Source organism: Hippichthys cyanospilos, chromosome 3, assembly GCF_059441005.1.
Source record: "Hippichthys cyanospilos isolate Australia breed blue-spotted pipefish chromosome 3, RoL_Hcya_1.0, whole genome shotgun sequence".
In the NCBI taxonomy this organism is placed as follows: domain Eukaryota; kingdom Metazoa; phylum Chordata; class Actinopteri; order Syngnathiformes; family Syngnathidae; genus Hippichthys; species Hippichthys cyanospilos.
The window spans coordinates 6719654-6740559 of NC_142371.1; the positions used below are offsets into that span (position 1 = coordinate 6719654).

Genomic DNA, 20906 nt, shown 5'->3' on the forward strand with positions numbered 1-20906 from the left:
TGATAGGACACAAGCAAACATGTTTTTATGTTTTTTATTGAACTCCTCATTTAAGCATTCATGATGCATGGTGGAAAAAGTATGCAAACCCCAAGACCTGAGTGAGCTTTTTCACTTGTGGCATGATCTCCAGAGACCAATTCATATCAGGCATCTCCTGAATATTCCTGACAAAATCAATTTTGTAAAGAATACTATTCCAAAATGTTTAATTATCAGGTAAGTCTAATCTGCAAATATAGGATTGGTTTAGTTAACATTTTTGCTGCCAACAAGATTCAACTGGTATAAATTCCAAAGGTCTATACAGTACATTTACTGGTGACTTTATGCAGTAAAGCAGATCATTTTCAAAATATTTTTGCACCTGTAAGTTTGTTGCATTGCCTAGATGTTTTGTACGAAATTACCAGAACCTCTTGACTGTCTTCAACCAATGTCAATTTAAAGAAGCTTTGTGCAACTTAGCACCCTCTTTGACCCTTCTTACCCTCAGTCAACTATGCCCACAAATGTCCATGACAATACTTAGTCATGCATTAAACTGACAGGCAGCTTACATGGCAATCTACTTAAAGGAATTTTATGTTTTTGTTGGCATGACAGCAGCTTTTCTGCTCGTCAAAAACCCAATCATTCATAAAAGTGGCATTCTTAACTCTGTTCATCTGATGACAAGTACTGTACCCTCACTCGAAACTTTGAAACACAATGCACAATTGATTGACATTGAATGTTTGAGGATACTGAGTAACTAATACTTCTCATGGAGTTTGCATCAATGTATTAAAGGCATCATCTGATGTTGGTTATCTGACAAATACCTGTACTGTAGTATTTTGAAGACTTGGAAAATTCGTGCTAGAGTTTTATGTGCATAAATATGCAGCAACTGCCTCCTAGTGAAAAGTAGGAATGGAGGTATGTGCTCATTTCACCTGCTTGGCAGCGATCTTTCTCTCAAAATTGATTTGTAACACTTTAAAGGCATTTGAGTTTGTCAATTTCTTTTCCAATCAAAATACACAAGGATACCTGGGGCACTTGACAATGACTATGTTGAAAAAAAAAGTTCAAATATGTTTCATCCCTTTTATTTTTCTGACGCTTTTATACACATAATTAAAATCATTTGTTGTTACGTGTAAAATACTGGCAGGAACGAACAAGGACAGACACTGATCTATTCTATGCCTCCTTTAAATGTAACCAGTTCAGCCCAGGCTTTGTGCCTATCAGATGAACCCAATGCAGTGAAGGAATATCGTTATCCTGAGAAGCTGCCTGGCGAGCTGTATGATGCAGACACACAGTGCAAATGGCAGTTTGGAGAGAAGGCCAAGCTCTGCACCCTTGATTTCAAAAAGGTAAACCGTTTTTTTTTGTTTGTTTTTTTAATTATTATTTTAAATACTTCATGAAATCTGTGCATCACCTTGATGGGGCAATTGGCACATCATGCTCAGTCAATATGTTCCATGTTTAAATAACAGCTCAGGCTTTCTTATGTGGAATTTGCATGTGTTTACTGTGCTTACATGTGTTTCTCGGCAAGCTCTGACATTCTCACAAATTCCCAAAACATATATTCTACCTTAAATGAAGAACAGTGGTACCAAAACCTCTGTCCCGTGGCCCGCAGCATGATATTCTGCAACCCCCTACTTGTCATGAAAGTTTTATCCTCGTGTGTGTGTTTTCATTTACTGGTTTACTTTTTGTTGTTGTTTTGTTTTTTTTTCCAATCACATATATGGTAGTGTAGCTCAGTCTCATGGTAGTATTCATCAAAACGTAGTGTCACCAAGCCGAATCCTAGCCATGAAGATAATGTTGGCAAAGAAAACAGTCAATTCCGAAGAGGAACAGATTATGGATTTATTTTAAACCTACAGGGAAAACCCACATATCTTGAGCACACAGAGAAAGTTACAATGTTCAAGAAATCATTACTGCACTCAAGACGCTGAGGGTCATGCATAGTACCAAGGAGACAATATAGAGGGCTGGTCGACCAATCATTTTCACGTTCTGAAGAGCCATTAATGTTATAAATGGTATCTTGATCGAGAAGATTGGGTTAGTCATACAAGTACTTATATGAATACTTAAGAGGGGTAAAAGTTTAAGCATCAGAAAAAAACTAAAATAAATGAAATATTTTTGAAAATGTGTTTTTTAACGTAAGATTTATTTATTTATTTATTTATTTATTATTTTTTTTTTATGGGTGGGGTGTGGGGGATACACTTGATGCAGCCCGGACATACCCAGAAAATGTCCACCTTTTCTCACAAAAGTTGAATTAGAGAAATTAATGGATGGAAGTTAAATATGCATGTGAATATTCTCTTTCATCCAGGTGGTGGCTAAACTGTCAATACGCATGAATACAGCCGCAGTTGCATGTTTGTCTTCTGTTAAAAAAATACTTTGAGTTTGAGTAGAGAAAGGCTCAGGGTGTTTTCCGCTGTTAGCTCCCATTCCCACGTCACTCTAATGAGGACAAGCTGTATAAAAATGAATGGATAGCTCATGCAATGTGCTGTTTTACTTTTAAAATATAGAACTATAACTTAGAGAATAATGAAGTCTAAAATGAAACAAACAATGGAGGAAAACATGAAAATGAATAAGAATCTCAGGCTTGCTTGCTCTTGTCATGAAAGTGCGTGGTCTCTCTTTCGCACACAAACATACTGACACTAAGAAAAATGCACATACTAGTAGCTACACTAAAAACAGAAAAAGTTCTACGATATACCCTCAGTGGGTTCTATGATTGAATATATACTGGAACATTGCTAATGGAAAATGTTCCTCTTTATTCTCCTATTGTCAAATTACTGCTGACTTTGCTGTTTGACAGTCTGTTAGGGATTATAACTAAAGAGAGTTCATGTTTTTCTAAATTGACATTTGCGATTTTGCAGATTTACCTAAGAAGGGGCCAGTGTTTGAATTGGCCGAATTTCATTGTAAGTAAAATAATTAAAATGAGCAGCCTCTGAGCAGAATGAGGGCAAATTTTTGCCAGTGTTTATGATAAACTCATATGTTAATAACTTTTCTTGTTTTGCTTCTTTTTATCACTGAGCCAAATATAAAAAGGAAATGTGGGAGAAGGGTTAGATTGTGTAATTTTTTTCCACTAAAGTAAATGGAATAATAATCCCTCTGTGATTTTTTTTTTTTTTAATTTCCAGTCCTTTTCCTACAAATGGTTAAATCTCTCTGTAACCTACTTAAATGAAGTTTAGCATACAAAAATCACACAGCATGTTGAGAAAGTTTGGAAGAACTTCCCATACTTCCTCATAACTTAAACACATGTCATCCTCCTGAACATGCTTGTATAAACACCTAAACATTACGACGCCTGAGTCTTATTTCAGCAATGAACTATTTGTGCTTTCTCATAACGGCTTTGTTATTGCATCTTCAGTTGTGCCTAAATGGACTTCCTCTGCTAATGCATCTGGTAGCATTGAGATGCTGGAGTCTCTAAGCGACATTGCTTTCTTGGCCTTTCACAAAACACAACTCTGCTGCAGTTCATGCCCTGCGACATCATCTATTAGTATTGTTGGAAGGCAATTCAGAATTTTCTCTTTGCTAAAAACATATGGGTGAGCTATTGAAATGTCCAATATGAAAATCCCCAGATCAGATAATGCAGCATGTTGTCAAGGTGTATATTAACTTTATGTTAATCGTGTGAATACCTCAACGATTCAACATTTTTTTATTGTCATACCAACACACATTTTACACATGAAATGGTAGGAAATACAATACCTGAGGTCCCAAAAGAGATTTATCACATAATTATGGGGAAGAGCAGACTCGCGTGTGCTTGTTAGACACCAGCGATTGAATACCTCAGTTTGATTGTGTTTCATTCAGTGTTCTTTCCCATTAAGTCACAATTTCTGCCTTTGCCATTTTGACCTTTTCTATTCTTGAACAAGCTTAACAGCTGGACAAATTGACCATATGATAGAGTCTTTTGGGGCCAGGCACTGACTCCAAGGTGCCTGTCAGCATCTGTGCTGCCTTGTCAAACTTTGATGCAGTCATTCAGATAGTAAGAGAACGGAATTGCTGAAAAGTAGCAGGCTATGTTTTTCTGGCAACGCGATCTGGGAAACCACACAGTGTGCTCCCATCCGACATTTTCAGACCACTGCTGAGAAACACAACCGCTAGATCATGTGAATTGAGTTTGGCACTTGTGCCCTATTGTTCTTGCGATTGCATATTATCATTTCTTTTTTTTTTCTCCGTATGTGTACCCCATTATGAAAATACACTGAAAGTGACCCTCTTAATTCCGTGTTGTTCTGTTCTTGTCAAATCATATAAGGTACTTTGTGAAATAATCAGATTACACAAATATCACTCCTCAGTCACGTGCAGTCTTCCGACAAATGTTTACCAAGATCAATGTTGTGTTTGTGCATCCATTTGCTAATGAGGATGGTACTGCCTTTTTAGTGGATGATGATAAGCGAATGATTTGGGTGGGCTGAGATGGACCTTGATTCTCTGAGCATAGGACTATTTAGCCCACCTGATGCTTGCAGCAAGTTTTCTTCTTGCTGTCCTGAGTGCTGATGTCATCATAGTAATACCGTTTGGAGATTAAAGCCAAACACATGAGAAATGTCTTTTTTTTCTTGCAGGATATCTGCAAGGCTCTTTGGTGCCACCGCATTGGACGCAAGTGTGAGACCAAGTTTATGCCAGCAGCAGAAGGATCTGTCTGTGGGCCTGATATGGTGACTAAACATTGACTTTTAGTGTGTCTGGCTCAATGGCAACATCTATTTTTTTTTTTTTTTTAATAACTTCAAAACATTAAAGGTTGGAGTTTTTTTCTGTGGTTTATTATGGAAGAACAATCAGGAAACGAAGGACAAAACTAATTGTCAGGCGCATTACATTTTAAGGTTAGTTAATAACAAGTAAAATCATCAGTATTTTTTTAACTGACATCGAAGATAAGGAAATACAACTTTTTGTCTCCACTGACCAATGATATTATTTTTGTACCTTGAACATTAAAAATGTAATTTAGGAACTAGACACCATATTCCCTTCAAGCTTTAAATGATTAATTTCATCACAAAATATTGTACAATTTTGTGGAAGTGTTCAAGTTTCATAACAGTATCGTTGGATAACATTCATGTTGAGGAATTTGAAATCCATGACTTCCTCACTACCACTTCTGTGGATATTAAAAAAAAAAAAAAATACACTCACAAACACACGCACACAATATTGTTTTCTGTGATAACACTCAGGGGGCAGCTGCAACTGCTTTGTTACTGATGATTAAAAAAAAAAGTCAGCTCGCTGGGATCTATGTGCAGCCATGGAGACCCTGTGAGGACAGAAACGGCTGTACATGTGGCCCATCTATAGCGACATGAATTATCCCGAAATGCCGGTTGCCGCAATGCCTGATACCATCTTTTACATAAAGAGATCCAGTTCATGATAGAAACAACCTGTGACATGAGTCTGGCATTCTGCTTCTTATTTTTTAATCTATAAATCCTATAAACATTCATTGGCCCGTGACTAAGTATTCACAACACAATATATCTTCCATGCATTGGCCAGCTGGATGGATTGCATGTGACAATACAGGGAGTGGTGGTAATTGTTAACCTCGGTGAGACCTGACATCTTGTCTACTTGATCATTTTAACCTCAAAACTAAGTGCATCTGTGACAAGTGTTGAAATAAAACAGGGTTCTGGCTTTTCAATTTAGGGAGCCAAATGACCCCCCAAGTAGCAATCAGTGTTGCATGTTTATTCTTAAAGGGAATTATAAAGTATACTTGAATAGATTAATACAGGGTGTTCACCATCTTTTCTGGTGTCATTATTTTGAAAATAACATTATGAAATGAAATAGATTCGAATGGGTAATTGATAACATCTGATGAACATCTTGTGGGATTTTCCCATAATGTATTCCAGGGTACTGTAAATCAGTTGCTTGTAGAGCGTGTTCCACTCTCTATTTATTTATTTATTTATTTTATATATTTTTTTCTTTTTCATAAATTAAGCCATGTTTTGTCCACCTTTTTCACCTTTAGTAGACATTTACTTCAAAGACTGTAAACCACTTTTAAAGTTGTATATGGTAATGATACTTTGGCAACCTAATGCATCCTTCACAATGTATTTATCATCTTCTTCAGTGGTGTCGAAGGGGTCAGTGTGTGAAACACGGGGATGAAGGCCCGAGGCCCCAGAACGGCCAGTGGTCAGAGTGGTCAGCTTGGTCCGTCTGCTCAAGAACCTGCCAAAGTGGTGTCACCTTTCGGGATAGGCAATGCAATAACCCCAGGTAGGGATAACACACTACAGTAATGAACACAACAATTTTTATTATCTTACAGGGACTACTGTCGCTCTTCTTAGAAATAGAATCAAACGAAAGGTGCATCCATCTCCGATTCTCGTGTGTTTTTTGTCACGTTGCTTTTTATATTTTGCATTGCACATCATTCTCTTTCATACAGAAGTGTGGGGCTACCAGTGTGGAATATTGACTGGCAAGCTTAATCGTATATACTTGTAAATGTTTATACTTGAAGCTTGAATACTAAAAATATTGCATTTTTTCCCATAATGCTAAAGGGTAACTGCCGTGGCTCCCACGGCACAGTGGGTCATCCACTAACTGAAGGATTGGCTGTTCAAATCCCGCTGACTTATGTGTCATTGAGTCTTTGGGCAATATACTTCGCCTACCTTGCCTCCTTAGTTAGGGTTTGGGTTAGGTTAGTCAAACTATTGTACGATTGAGCGGCAACGGGAAAAATGCTATGTTTTTAACATTTAACCCACAAGTAGATACATTGCTTTTAAATGTATTTGCAAGTACATTCAAATGAGTTTAACAGTAAAAATTTAAAAAAAAAATGTTTACTCCATTTTGGCTGCACCTCACATCCGTACTTTCACGTTTTCATCAGACTATCAAGATCCAGTGTCAGCTAGCCATAATGTCCTACAGCAGGATTTGGTATAGTCTTCCGACTGTTTCCGAAGACATCACGGAAGAACCCGGATACTATTTCCTGGATACATCAAGTAGATAAAATGCCGACAGAGCTTCCGAAACCACGGAGGCAGTTTTGAGAATAAAAACAAAACCACAAAAAGAACAATGACATCTACTAATAGATGTCAATTATTTTGGCCGTTGACATATACTGATAGTAAATGTAAATAGTTGATCAATGGTGACGTTAAAATGTTGGTCCTTTAAATGCTTTTGCTATGGATTTTTAATCAAAACAAATCACATGAACATTTATAGTTTTCACCAGTTTGGCTTTTTAAGTTCAGTTGAAGGTTGTGGTCTGCCTGTATACAATTTGCTACTGTGTGGGTCGTACGGCCTGTCGCATGCGCTCTTATCTGTTCACTTACTCCCTCGCCCATAAATCACCGGAGGATATTTGCATAGCTACTCAACCATGGAGCCATCTATCAAAAGCTGAGACCTCCTCTTTATCGGGACTTGCCAAGATTCTGACAAACGATGGGTTAAAGTAGACAGAGACAGGAGGAGGAAAGGTAGGGTTGGAAAGGAGACAGAGATAGGCGACGCTAGAGAGTCTTAGTGGGTGAGAGAATGATGACAGATTAATGTTTTTAGGAGACAAAATGTGGCGATGCGAAGCAGGAAACGTAAGAAGGGAAGAGTTTGACAGGAAGGAATACAAATACGTGACAGTGGGGTTATATAGGATGTAACCGAAGGATCATTTGCCTGGGGATACACACCTGTGAGTCAGAGCACTCAAGGAGGAAAATACTGATCAAAACATTGAAATTGTTCATCAGATGCTATCAAAGTATTGGAACACTCTTCATAAATTCAGTTTGAATTGCTGTTGCAGACCGGCTTTTGGAGGAAAGTTCTGTGAAGGATTGTCTCGGTCATATAAACTGTGCAACACTCACGACTGCCCCCAAAACGCCATTGATTACAGAGCACAGCAATGTGCTGAGTTCAACAGCAAACAGTTCAGAGGATGGCACTACACCTGGAGACCCTACACAAGAGTGGATGGTACGATACCCACCAAAGGAGGCAAAAATCTTGGGACACACCTCAATCCATTGAAAAATCAATTTGTTTTTTAACTGATCATGACTAGGTTCACACTGCAGGAATTAATTTTTCAATTCCAATTTTTTGTGAAATCAGATTTTTCTTTTTTTTTTGTTTTATGTGAGGTCATTCGCATTTCCAAATAAATGCGAACTGTATGTCACCTGTGTCTGAACACTAAACAGCCCAAAACTATCCCATGTGCACAATGTGTGGACATTGTGATGTCACAAACAGCAGGTGCGCATAACATATACGGAAATACCTGGCCATGTTGAAATGGCTGCCATAAGGAAGCCAGAACATTTTCAATCTGATAAATGTATGTAGTAAATTAAGGTGGGTGAGGATTTCTATCATGGCATTTTGTATAGTGCCATCAATGTCTCTTCGCTTCCTCTGAGCAAGCGACTCACCTGTTCCCAGTGGGCGAGGGAGAGAAACAGAGAGACAAAATACATCTTGGTCTCCCTTCATTAAGTTGTCTTCACCTCGTCTGCTACTGTTGTTCTGTTTTTTCCAATCTGCTCCCACCTTTTTGAGTGCTGATTCGTGATGTTTGTCACTTCATTGGTATGTGTGGGTCAGATGAATGTGACGTGGCCATTCAGACTGAATGATTTGGAATAAATCAGATGTACGTCATTCACACTTCCATCAAAAGATCAGATACAGATCAAATAAGAACGAAAAATCTGAATTGGGTCCTCAAAATGTAACCATGGCCACTTGGGTATGTGGCACTAAATCGGATACACATTCAACCCTTTTGAGATGTGACTTCAGTCTGGCACTGCACAAAATGCCATGATAAAAAAAAAAAAAAAAAAAAAAAAAAACAGCTCATTCATCCCTTTCTTAATTTACTCACAGATTGAAAATAAGTTGGCTATGACAGCCATTTCATCATCACCAGGTACTTCCACAAAACCTTTAAGCAAGTCTGTTGTCTGTGAAGTCACGATACATCCATAAACACCTTAAGCACACCTGCAGTCTGTAACAGCACCATGTCCTCGATGCGCACACGGGTCAGTTATGAGCTGTTTAGCGTTCAAAAACAGGCAACCATCTGGTCGCATTTATTTGGAAATTTAAACAACCTCACAAAAAATCAAATTTCACAAACAAATTGGAAGTGAGCATTAATCCTACAGTGTGAACCTAGCCTAAGAAGTTTTAGACAATTTATTTTTTACGCTTCAATGGAAACAGCTTAAAGGTGGTCATTTTCTCATCAAAATGACTTTTCGGAATTGGACGCGTTCCACCAGATTTGTATTTATTGCATTTTGTAGGCCCTTGGGCACCAGAATGTTGATTAGTCCCAATAATTTTGTCCAAATGTAATTTTTGAAATTAATAAGAAAGACAGTAAATGATCAATGTATATTCTATGAAACTTTTGTCAGAAGTGAGAAGTTGAATATTCTCTCCAAACAGATCAAGATGTATGCAAGCTTTACTGCTTTGCTGAAGGTTATGACTTCTTCTTTGCTCTGGCTAGCAAAGTCAAGGATGGTACACTTTGCTCACAGGACAGCTCTAACGTCTGCATTGATGGCTTATGTGAGGTAATCATTTTTAGCCTTAAGTCAATTATATATAGGGCCTTATTTAAAAAATAATCATGTTGTGGTACTGTGTTTTGAATGGCCCAATGCAGTTCAAGACAGTTGTCCGATTTCACAAGTGATTTAAATATGCCTAAAACATATGGTAAATACATAATGAGGTATGAATTAGACAAAGCAGATTTTGCTCAACAGAAAGTGGGCTGCGACCGTGTGTTGGGGTCCTCGGCTGCGCTTGATGTTTGCGGAGTGTGTAAAGGAGACAATTCCACTTGTGTGACCTACAAAGGGCAGTACACCAAGCAACAGCATAGTAACCGTAGGTCTTTTTAATCAATACTAATATTGCAATATTTGGTGGCTAATGCTTAGAGAAAATTGTATGAAACAGTTTTTAACAGTTCGTTAGGAAGGATTTTAAATTTAAGATTAAGAAGCATATAATTAGGATTTTATTTTACTTTAAAATGAATCCCAAATTTCCTTGTTTTTAGGCACATTCTCATTTATATTTTATTGTGCTTACTCACAGAGTACTATGGTGTGATCACCATTCCAGCAGGGGCTCGAACTATTCGTGTCTTAGAGCTGAATACATCAAGCTCCTACTTGGCGATCAGGGATACCCAATGGCACTACTACCTCAATGGGCATTGGACTGTTGACTGGCCAGGCAGGCATCCCATTGCGGGAGCCATTTTTGAGTACAAAAGACCTTACAACAGACCAGAGAGCCTCATATCAACTGGACCTACTAATGAGACACTGGTTGTTGAGGTAATGAATTGCTCCAATATGATCTACCATGCTTTACATAGGACATTTTTTTACAGGAAGTTTCAGCCATTGTTCTTATGCTCTTTTTTTCTATTTCAATTCACACTTACATTACAATTTTCATGTGTCACATTCTTTCAGATATTGCTGCAAGGTTTGAACCCAGGTGTACATTGGGAATACACTCTGTTGAAAACTGATGACGCAAGGAATCAAATCAAACACAATTACACGTGGGCCATCATACGCTCCAAGTGCTCAGCATCGTGTGCTGGAGGTACATTTACATATTTTTTTACAAACAGTTATACTGGGACTTAAGTGATAAAGGGTGTAACTTTTTTTTCTTAATTTTTTTTTAATCACCAGTCCACATAGCACCATGTGCTGCTTCATAACCAAATGTATGACAAAGATGGTATTTCAAATATGAAGAAAATAATGTATGTAGTACATAGCAATGCTGGTTTGCATACGCTCAATTCAGTTTGTGTGCTCATTGTATTATCTTGTTTCTGTTCTCCTTTCTGTGTGGCCAAACAGCCTCCGCCACACATCTTGATCGATCACATGATTTAAAAAAAAAAAAAAAAAAAGGACAGCAAATATTAACAAATGGGCTTCAAGTCAGGTTTCAAATTTTGTCATTTACATAAACATTCTGTGACAACCAACAAATCACATGTTTTGGAAAGAAAAATTGAATGTTCTCTATAAATGTGATCATTCATATGGACTCTAAGATAAAACAATTAATGTAAAGCGAAAATGTGAGGATAAGCGGCCACTGAAAATGGACGGATGGAAAAAATACTGACCATTGCATTAATGAAATAAAATCCACTAACTGTAATCTTCCATTTGAGCCAAAAAATGTGTGCCACACTATAGATGAAAAGGACTGTTTGTAGATGAAGGAAGAAACTTACAAGGCTCTCACACTTGTGATCTCTAATTTAAGCCTTGCAAGTTAATTGGAGATGTCACCGGTACTGTCAATACTTAAGGGACATTAGCTGCTTCTTGAAGGAACATTATGGTTCCCTGCAAACACATACACACACACGCACACACACACAAACACACCCCTACCCCCAAAAGCCTCTGACCAGCGGCTTTTGTCCCATAGTGGCCCACTAATAACATCTCTACACATTTGTACGTCTGTTCTAATGATTGGGGCATCCTGATGATTTGCGGTTGGAGGTCAGTGTACAAAGTTGCACGTGTGCCATGTATTTACTCTTTCTACACGCCAGTATGTAAAAAGCCTGTGTTTTTCAAGTGCACTTACTGGAATTGATGACCATTTACTAAGTCCCCACATGGCAATCTTTCTTGCTTAATCAAGTAGGTTAAAGTTTCTCACCTTTGTCAGTTACATTCTGTCATATCCACATCCTTCAATTTTTGTCCTGATGGGAGCAACCTTTGCCTTATTAAAAAGGGTAACAGCACTTCATGGTTTGAACTTTTTTCAGCCCCCAAAAAAGTGTAGTTTCAGGAAAAAAAAAAATCAATCAATCAACACCATGTTTGCATATACTATGTGCAAATATTGTCTTACATATTTAGTGAAATATCATTTACCTGATAACAAACAAGCAGGTACTGTAATTGGACTCGGTGGGTCACTATTTATCAAAGTAGGTTTTGTACTCCTTTGAATTATAATTATGGCAATATTTTCCTGCACAGGTCGCATGAACACCAAGCCAGCATGTTACAAAGACATGCGACTGCAAGTGAATACATCATACTGTAATCCAAAAACAAAGCCAACTACGGGAATGATGCCTTGCAACACCCAACCATGCCCTGCCAGGTGAGTATTTACAGATAAGGGTGGTGAAGTAAATCCAAGCATACAAAGCGTAATGGAATAACTGGGTATTATTTGCCTGCCTGTTGGACAGAAGTCACTAATGTGGGATGTCAGATAATGAAAGCAGAATAATTAGATTTGTTACAACGTCAGCACAAACAGCAATGTGGGATGAGTTTTAGTTTTGGGTGGCCAAAGGTTTGGACACCCATTCTCATTCAGTGTGCCATTTACATTATAGACTCTCACTGAAGGTATCAAAAATAAGAATGAACACATATACCGTATTTTCCGCACTATACGGCGCACCCAAAAGCCTAATTTATTTATTTATTTATTTTTAAAGCTGATGGTGCGCTTTATAATCCGGTGCACCTTATAGTGCGGAAAATACGGTAATTAAAAAAACAAACAAACTTAAAACACTTTTCATATTCTAGTTTCTTCAAAATAGCCACCCTTTGCTCCGATTACTACTTTGCACACTCATGGTAGTCACCTTCACCGAGGTGATTTATCAGGTAGTTGCTAATATAACTAATGGGCGCAAAAGCCCGATGCTTTTTTAACTGGTTTGCATGTGATGTGGTTTCAAATAAAACCTCTGGCTTTGATCTTAATCAGAAGGAAGAGACATAATGCAAGTGAAGGCAGCGATGTTCTATTGTATTTTAGGCTACCCTGATAATAAAATAGTAGACAATGTCAAGCTGAGATTTCTTTCCCCACACTTTCCCAAACCAGTAAAACACCTGTTGTAAAATGACACCCTCTTTCCTTTCATATAATGTAAAAATGATTTGTATTTTGGCTAAGACGTATGTGAGGCAGAAGGCGAGAAGGAAACTTTCAGGATGTTATGTTCATGCCTTTTCCAATTTTCTATGAAATTTCACAAAATGTCAGTATTGATTAGCCTCTGTTTTTGGCTTGGAACTGAGGACAGTTTTACATGAGGACCAAAGATTGCAAGATTGCAAGAGAGACATTCCTGTTGAGTGTTTCTTGTGATATTTGAATTGAATGGCAATAAACTGATAGTTTTAGTAGGTCACAAAAAAAAACAGTTGAACACTATATTATTTTGATTTGAGTTTATAAAATTACTTCCAAGTTGTAACTATTATCAATTACCAGGCACAAACTGCTGGTGTCATGAAAACCTCTTAACTAATCAGACAGATATTATATCTAATTAAAAGTTTAATTTTTCTTCACAGAATTTTTAATGTAATTTTTCTTCACAGTCACACAGTCTGTATAAAAATGAAAGAGTTTTAACTTTAAACACGAGTGAAATTAATGACTTCAAAGGCATGTTTCATAAAAAAAAGTCCAAATCATATGACTTTTGTGGGATATTTACTTTATATTGTTGTATGAATGCAGACCGCATGGGTCAATATATCTCATATATCATATGATGATAACATAGCTCAAAATAACTGGTTTCCCTATGACTTTTTGGGATATTTTAGAATTCACATCTCATCTTACGTCACATCTGCATGTGTGTGTGTGTGTGTGTGTGTATATATATATATATATATATATATATATATATATATATATATATATATATATATATATATATATATATATATATATATATATATATATATATATATATATCTTGCTACTTCGTCCTTTGATTTTCTTTTGCGTTTTTCTTTTGTGTGTGTGTGTGGGGGGGGGGGGGGGGGGGACTGTACTGTATAGCGAAGAGAAATGCTGTGACGGTTTCTTGCATGCCAGACAGACAAGGTAAATGCACTTGCCATGGGCCCTCCTCAGACATGGAACTACTGCTTAAATGATTAAACCTTATACACTGTAAGGTAAGTTAACTTACCCCTTTCCTCTGAAGTCTTGCGCAGCTGCGGTCATATTAGCAGCGGCGTAGACGTTGAATTAAAGTCAGATCTGTACATGATAAAACATGATAACTATGGAGAGTTTACACTTAAAATACCATTTTATTATAAGAGAAATCTAGGTAAGAGATTTCTGACAGTCTGGTGAGTATCTGCTCCTCTGGCTGTTGACAACGGGTGCGTTTAATGAGTTACACAGCTCATCTCTGTGGAGTTGTTATCCACTCCCGCCCCAACTCGTGCATTTACACCCACAGGTGCCGGTTCAGTCAGGTGCCGTGTCAGTCATGAAACACTCGCAGGGCAAACACAGTTTTGTCGGCTCAAGTATTAGGAAATCTAAAAGATAAAATATTTTTGAACATGTCTTCTGTAAAATTTCAAAGGAAAATAAATACTGTCCAATGTAATTATTGTGATCCAGATTTAAACATGCTTATTATTTGGTACAGTGCAAAATTGAGCAATCAGTTCACTTTTTATGTATTTGGTTTATGAAAACATTGAAAAACAATGGCTAGCACAGTTATATTTACTCAAGGCCATTTGGTTGTGATATGTACAATAGCTCTTCACTCCAATGAGGGAATTTTAGAAGTCAATCTTTACAGAATAACAACACAATTTAACTATCTTTGACAGCTGTTGTGGAACCTTGAGTTCTTTTGAGTCCCTTCTCTAAAAGTACCCCATGTGGTCTCTTAGCTGTGGTCTCAAATATTAGCCAAATTCTTACCAATAAAGTGGCTGCTGTAAAGCTGTGCCTTTATAAGTGATAACATTTAACTGAGATACTGACCCCATCTCGCCTGTGATGAAATGTTTTTGGCCAAGGTATTGCATTTTAAAAAATTATTAAGCAAGATCATGACAAAGACTAAACAATAGGCTTTTGATGTGGTACTGTATGTGCTACATATGCAAGAATAACTTCTCCGGATAACGTAATAGGATCTGTTTATGAAAAACAACATATAATCATAAACTTTGTCCAGTGACATACTCTAGAATTACACCATGAAGCAAGCAATGTCTAAGCCTTGGTCAGGACTTTTTTTTTTCTCTTCAACACAAGAACCTCTCATTTATAGAACAAGAATGCCAAAAAAAAATCATGATTAATAACCACAACAATATTTTTGGCTAACATACTGCCTGAAATGTTAGTGAAAACCATTATTTCAAACAAGCTTACAAGTAGTAAACATGTAGCTCAACTACAATTAGTAGTTCATGAAGTGGCTGTATTTGAATCAGTGAATCATAATACAGTATTTTCTAAAATGTGGATTGTTTTTTACAACTCATCTTCAAACCTTTTTTTTCCCTTTGGCTTTTGACAGCATGAAATACAGCATTATTTTGTCTTCGATTGTTTTTACTGTTTTGATGTCATTCATTTATTGTTTTAACTGTGTTTTTACATGTGTTGTTTTTACTTTGTGTATAAAATTTGTGTGCAGCACTTTGTATGCTGTTATGGATATTTTCAAAGTTGAGTTGACTTGATTCAAGTTGGGCTGTTATAAATTGGATACTTTTTCAGAAACAGGGAGGAAATGGTTGTTGGAAATATTTCTGGGCAGTCATATGATCATAGATCGATGTATTTAAAATGCCATTACAGTATCTGGAAAAAAGCTATGATCTGGAAAATTTGAGCTATTGTTTTCATCCTTAACCCTCTTCTTTGGTTTCTTACTTAACGATTACTGATACTGTTGAAGTACACATTTGCCAATAATTTGAATGCAAAAAACAGTTTCCAGAATGTTGAACATTCAGTTTCAATGGTGGCAGGCCATTGGTATTGAAGAGTCACTTTATGAGCCATTGGAGACGAAATCATTATTTTTTCAGTGTTCATAGCGCTTGTGACATTTTTGTTTGGCAATGTGCCGTGAGGTTATCGCATGTATTGGCTCAGAAGAGGTTAGCAAATACTGTACCGGACTAAGTCCTGGAAAAGAGTTTCTGAGTTATATTGTTGTCATTCTGTTTTACAATGTGAAACATATAGCCTACTTTGTAACATATTCATTCATTTACATACTGTACACATTGCAGTAGAAGAATGGGGATTCATACAACCAATCACCCACAAACCATACGACAGACTGTAATCCATGGTTTTTTGATGCCCGGAGTGAGCATGTACATTGTGTAAATCAACCGGAGTCTATTTGAGACCCTTCTTTCACCGTACTACTGCTCTATTGGTCATCATATCTCATCTGTTATCTAATTAAATTAAAATTGGTTTACCTTTTACCACAACAAGAGTATAATAGCTACAAATGACTACCCACTGTATCCCTTACATTGAAATTGCATTGCCTTCATCATGAATTAAAGCAATAAAGTCCATCCATTTTCTATAGCCGCTTATCGTAAATACAGCAGTGGAGTATTACAATGAAGCAGTAACTTATCTTCAAGGAAGTCTCGATCAGTGCTTCCCAACCTTTATTCAGCTAAGGCACCCATTTGACATATAACACCCATTGCACACCATCTAACAAAAATACTGATATAATAATGATCATGCCTCAATTTACTCACTAATCCACTAATCAAGACAACTTAGATAAGCTAACTAAATTCAATATTATCGCCGTAAATCAACTGTGTACCACAACAACCATAATAGTGATGACAATATATTGGGTTGATTTTAAGAGGGTGATCAGCAATAGGGTGGGTTGTAAGGAAAAGTGACAAACCCTGTGACGAAAGACAGTTTGAGGTCAGGAGGTGTATTTCCATCTTTCTTATACTTAGTCTTTTAACCACAATAAATAGATATGCAGAAAAAAAGCATGCACATGGTTGTTTCACAATGAGCAAACATTGGATTTTAAGATTTGTGGGTTGAAGAGTGCAAGCCTAGCAGACATTTGTTAAGTAGCCTTGGCAAAATATGAGCAATACGAACCACATGTGGTGATGTTTACTTCTAGCAGGGATAAGCACAGAGATAGCAAAAGAAGGGTTTCAAAGATTTGGCTTTTAGTTCCAGTCAAAATGCTTTGAGTTTGGATTGTTATGACTTGCTCTGACACCAGTCAGCCATGAACAAATGTATTAACACCTTGGCGAGTTAAGCCTGTGGGCTATATTACATGCACTGTGTCAAGTGTCAAAGATAGAAAAAAAAATAATAATCATGATTACAGAAGTGTTATCTTTCTTGTCAATGCTCTTCTGGTTTTGTGAGAACTTTCACAGGATTATTGTTCATTGTTGTGGTAACAAGGTGCTGTTAGGAATCTTGTCTGAGGCCTTTTAGTGTCGTGTTAAACATTACACAAAATAAATGAATGGATGGCTCATCATGGAGACAAGATAACCAAGGTAGCTCAGGTAAAATTGTGAAGTTTTATTTAATCATAATAAGACTGAGTTGAATGGTTTCCTGAAGTATGACAAATATAGTAATTTCTTTTTAAATATGTATATACAGTATGTCAGTATAAATTTCTGGTGGTTTGGTATTTCTTTTTTATATACAGTATTTGACATGTGAGTGTTGTAACTCATCTGTCATGTATTGTAAAGTGCATTTACGGAAAAAAAAAAAATCACAGTAAATATTTTTTGTCTTTGAGAAGTTTACAGATTGCCAACATTGTAAAGATGACCTGATATAAAACGGCTTCGCTGAATAGTATTGTCTCTAGAGTTGAAACAGCAATACAGGTTAGCAATCGTGGTATGTCCAAATGACCTTAACTTCAAATGGGTATTTTATTGAGTAAATTATTTTGTGATAAACAAGCTTGTTCCATTACGGTTGCATTTAACAAAGGAATTAATCAATAATGCAGCTTTATGGGCTCGTCATTTTAGCTTGTACATGCCTATAAATAAAGATATAAATGTTTTTCGCAGATATATCAGGTGCACTCAATTAGAGAATTCCCTCATTCTACATTACAGCTTATATGGTCATTTATTCAAAGTGGTGCCCTTTGTGTCCCTAGGATATAAAACAAAATGCACTATATTACAGGGCAATACATTTTTATGTGTGCCACGCCATTGATATGCATTGTGCTTAAGGCTAACATTCTCTATTAGCGTATATGTAATGGCTATAGTTTATGACTTTGTAAGTTTTAGATTAAAAATACATGAACAATATTAGTACAAAAAATAACTATTTAAAAAAATAAATTTGAGATTGTCCATTGCACATTTTGATTTGTTCAAAATCGGTCCCATCATTTTTGTCAAACACTTTAAAAACTTTTCGGTTTTAAAACGCTGATCGTACCATCAACCAAAACTAGAGTTTTCATTTGTTATTTTATTGAACAACTCCCCCCACTCCAACCTTGGTTTTATCATTCATATACAAAGTTAACAATAACTTTATTCAACCAAATGTCATTAAAGTCAACAATTTCATAAAATATAATTTTATGAGGATCAGTGTGTTCTGTTTTTAATCATTGTTTGACAGGGTTACCTTCATCACAAAAACAAACTTGCGTTGTAGTTAATATGCTGTCATTTGTGAATTCCAACCATGTGAATAAGGGATTGGGAGGCTGGCCTTGTTGACTCAGCAGCCAATGTTGTGTTTTCCCAGCTGGTCTGTGGGGGCATGGGGAGCATGCAGTAAGAGCTGTGGAGGAGGGGAGCAGACACGCAAGGTCCAGTGTGTCCAAAGAAGTCAGACCAAAGATGACACCCTTAATGACTCCCACTGTTCTCAGCTGACCCCCGCCAGGAGGCAAGCCTGCAGCACCCACAGTTGTCCACCAGCATGGACCACAGGTCCGTGGTCAGAGGTGAGGATTTGTCATTAGTAGACTAAACTGGGATGCGAGTTAAAAAAAAAACAAAAAAAAAAACAAAGTAAAGTAAAGTAGAATAAAATTGTTTCAGTGCGGAAACTGTTTCAGTGCAAAAGCACAAACATTCTGAGATTTCACTGCATTTTATGTCTATGATCTCAATTACTTTATAATAGCAATGGGTCCATTGAGATCTACTCTATTACAGTTGCTGTCCAAATCCCATGCAAAATTGTGTAATCCCAAATATCTGCACTACTTTAACACTAGTTGCGTTTTTCCACTTTTGACGTACTCCACCACAAAAATGACTTGGGTGTGAAAGAACTCTTCCAAGATGTTGATATGGTACTCTGCACCATTATAGATATTGAGTCAAAGAATATACTGAGGAAGTAATGGGTCACCCTTTGGAAAATATGAATTATTTTTGACTTTATTCCTGATATGCTACTTATTCTCTCACTTGCATGCTACGCAAAGCTTTGTCACATACAGTAAAGGCACAATATGCGAAACACTTCTGTAACACTGCCAGCGGAGAGGCTAACATTTGACTTGTAGAGACGTTAGGTTGAGATTCACTAAGAGACTGCTGCTGGAGGTGTACTCAACCAGACAATCAAAAGTGTGGACAAGACTGGCGAGACAATCAGTCAATCAGCTGACAGGACTCCTACAAGACGCGTGATTGGCTCCAGGCGCGACATTGTCCAATGAGGACAGGAGTGGATTACAACGCTTGATGGGTAATCTTGATACCTTTTTCAGTGTTCTCGTAAATGTGGTAACGGCTTAAGGAAGAGGACAGTGCGGTGTACAAGAATCAACACACAAACACAGTCTGAGACTGTGCAAGACAGTTTGTGCATCAGCTTGCTGAGACCTGCAAGTGAAGAAGCCTGCTTCATTAAACGCTGCCAGAAACAGCGCAAAGTCCAGTGGTTTGTCTCAACGTGGCATCAGGTAATTTTTGAGGACTTTATAGGACTATATATTATTTTTTTTAAGTATTTACAAACTTGTTATTTTCCCTGTTCCTCATTTTGGACTTTCAGTGTTCAGTAACATGTGGCCATGGGAATCAAGCACGTTTCATCAAATGCGCTGAAAAGGTATTTTATATGGTACTTTATATGTGTTCCTGATACAAAATGAACGGTAGATTTTACTCACAGCAATAGAAATTTAATTTGTATTAAAAAGTTACAACTTTCAGTTAATTTCCTAACTTCCGGTTCCTTGACTAAAGGATGCAGCAGGCAAATACAGAGAGCTTGCAGCCAAAAAGTGCCACCACATCCCGAGGCCCAAAGTGGTGCTCTATCGGCCCTGCATCTTAGCTGATTGTGTCGTCCACACAACCCCGCCCCTCAAACGGTGGAACGCATATCATCCACCTTTACCTCTCCCAAGACCCGAATGGCATGCATCTCCTTGGTCGGAGGTAAAGAACAAAATTCTGAAACTCACTTTTAGCCACCTTACAAAAGAAAAGTATTACACTGAATTGTAGTTAATCCAGAGTTGTGTCATTCATATGATCATTTGTCTTTGTGATAATAGTGTACAGTGACATGTGGAGGTGGTGTTCAGGCTCGGACAGTCCAATGCCTGGCTCAGAGAAAACCTTATCCGGGCTGTGCCATCCATCTAAAACCATCAACATCTCAGGCTTGCAATACCAACTTCTGCCCACAACCTGATAAAAAGGGTATGGAAACTCATTATGATTATAGTAGATATGTGAAGTGTTGTCATGGAACCAGATATATGACAAGGAAATTAATTTAGAGTTATTGATGAAAATATTAATTTTGCATAGAAATGTACGTTTTGAGGTATCTACAAAAACAACATCCTGAAGGTCTAGAACTTCTTTTACTACCTGGCAAAAGGTTAA

At 37.2% G+C, this 20906-nt stretch overlaps 1 protein-coding gene across 1 annotated transcript in view; it reads left to right on the top strand.

The window, feature by feature from the left end:
* Window positions 1-20906, top strand: part of adamts16 (ADAM metallopeptidase with thrombospondin type 1 motif, 16) — a 39635-nt gene that overhangs the window by 16341 nt on the left and 2388 nt on the right. Inside the window, exons 10-23 of the mRNA XM_088410542.1 lie at window positions 1214-1367; window positions 4686-4781; window positions 6224-6372; window positions 7937-8109; window positions 9595-9725; window positions 9921-10044; window positions 10258-10502; window positions 10644-10779; window positions 12201-12327; window positions 18796-18997; window positions 19775-19969; window positions 20062-20118; window positions 20256-20450; window positions 20570-20717. Of these exons, the coding sequence (XP_088266668.1) occupies window positions 1214-1367; window positions 4686-4781; window positions 6224-6372; window positions 7937-8109; window positions 9595-9725; window positions 9921-10044; window positions 10258-10502; window positions 10644-10779; window positions 12201-12327; window positions 18796-18997; window positions 19775-19969; window positions 20062-20118; window positions 20256-20450; window positions 20570-20717 (2132 nt within the window). The remainder of the gene's footprint in view (window positions 1-1213; window positions 1368-4685; window positions 4782-6223; window positions 6373-7936; window positions 8110-9594; window positions 9726-9920; window positions 10045-10257; window positions 10503-10643; window positions 10780-12200; window positions 12328-18795; window positions 18998-19774; window positions 19970-20061; window positions 20119-20255; window positions 20451-20569; window positions 20718-20906) is intronic.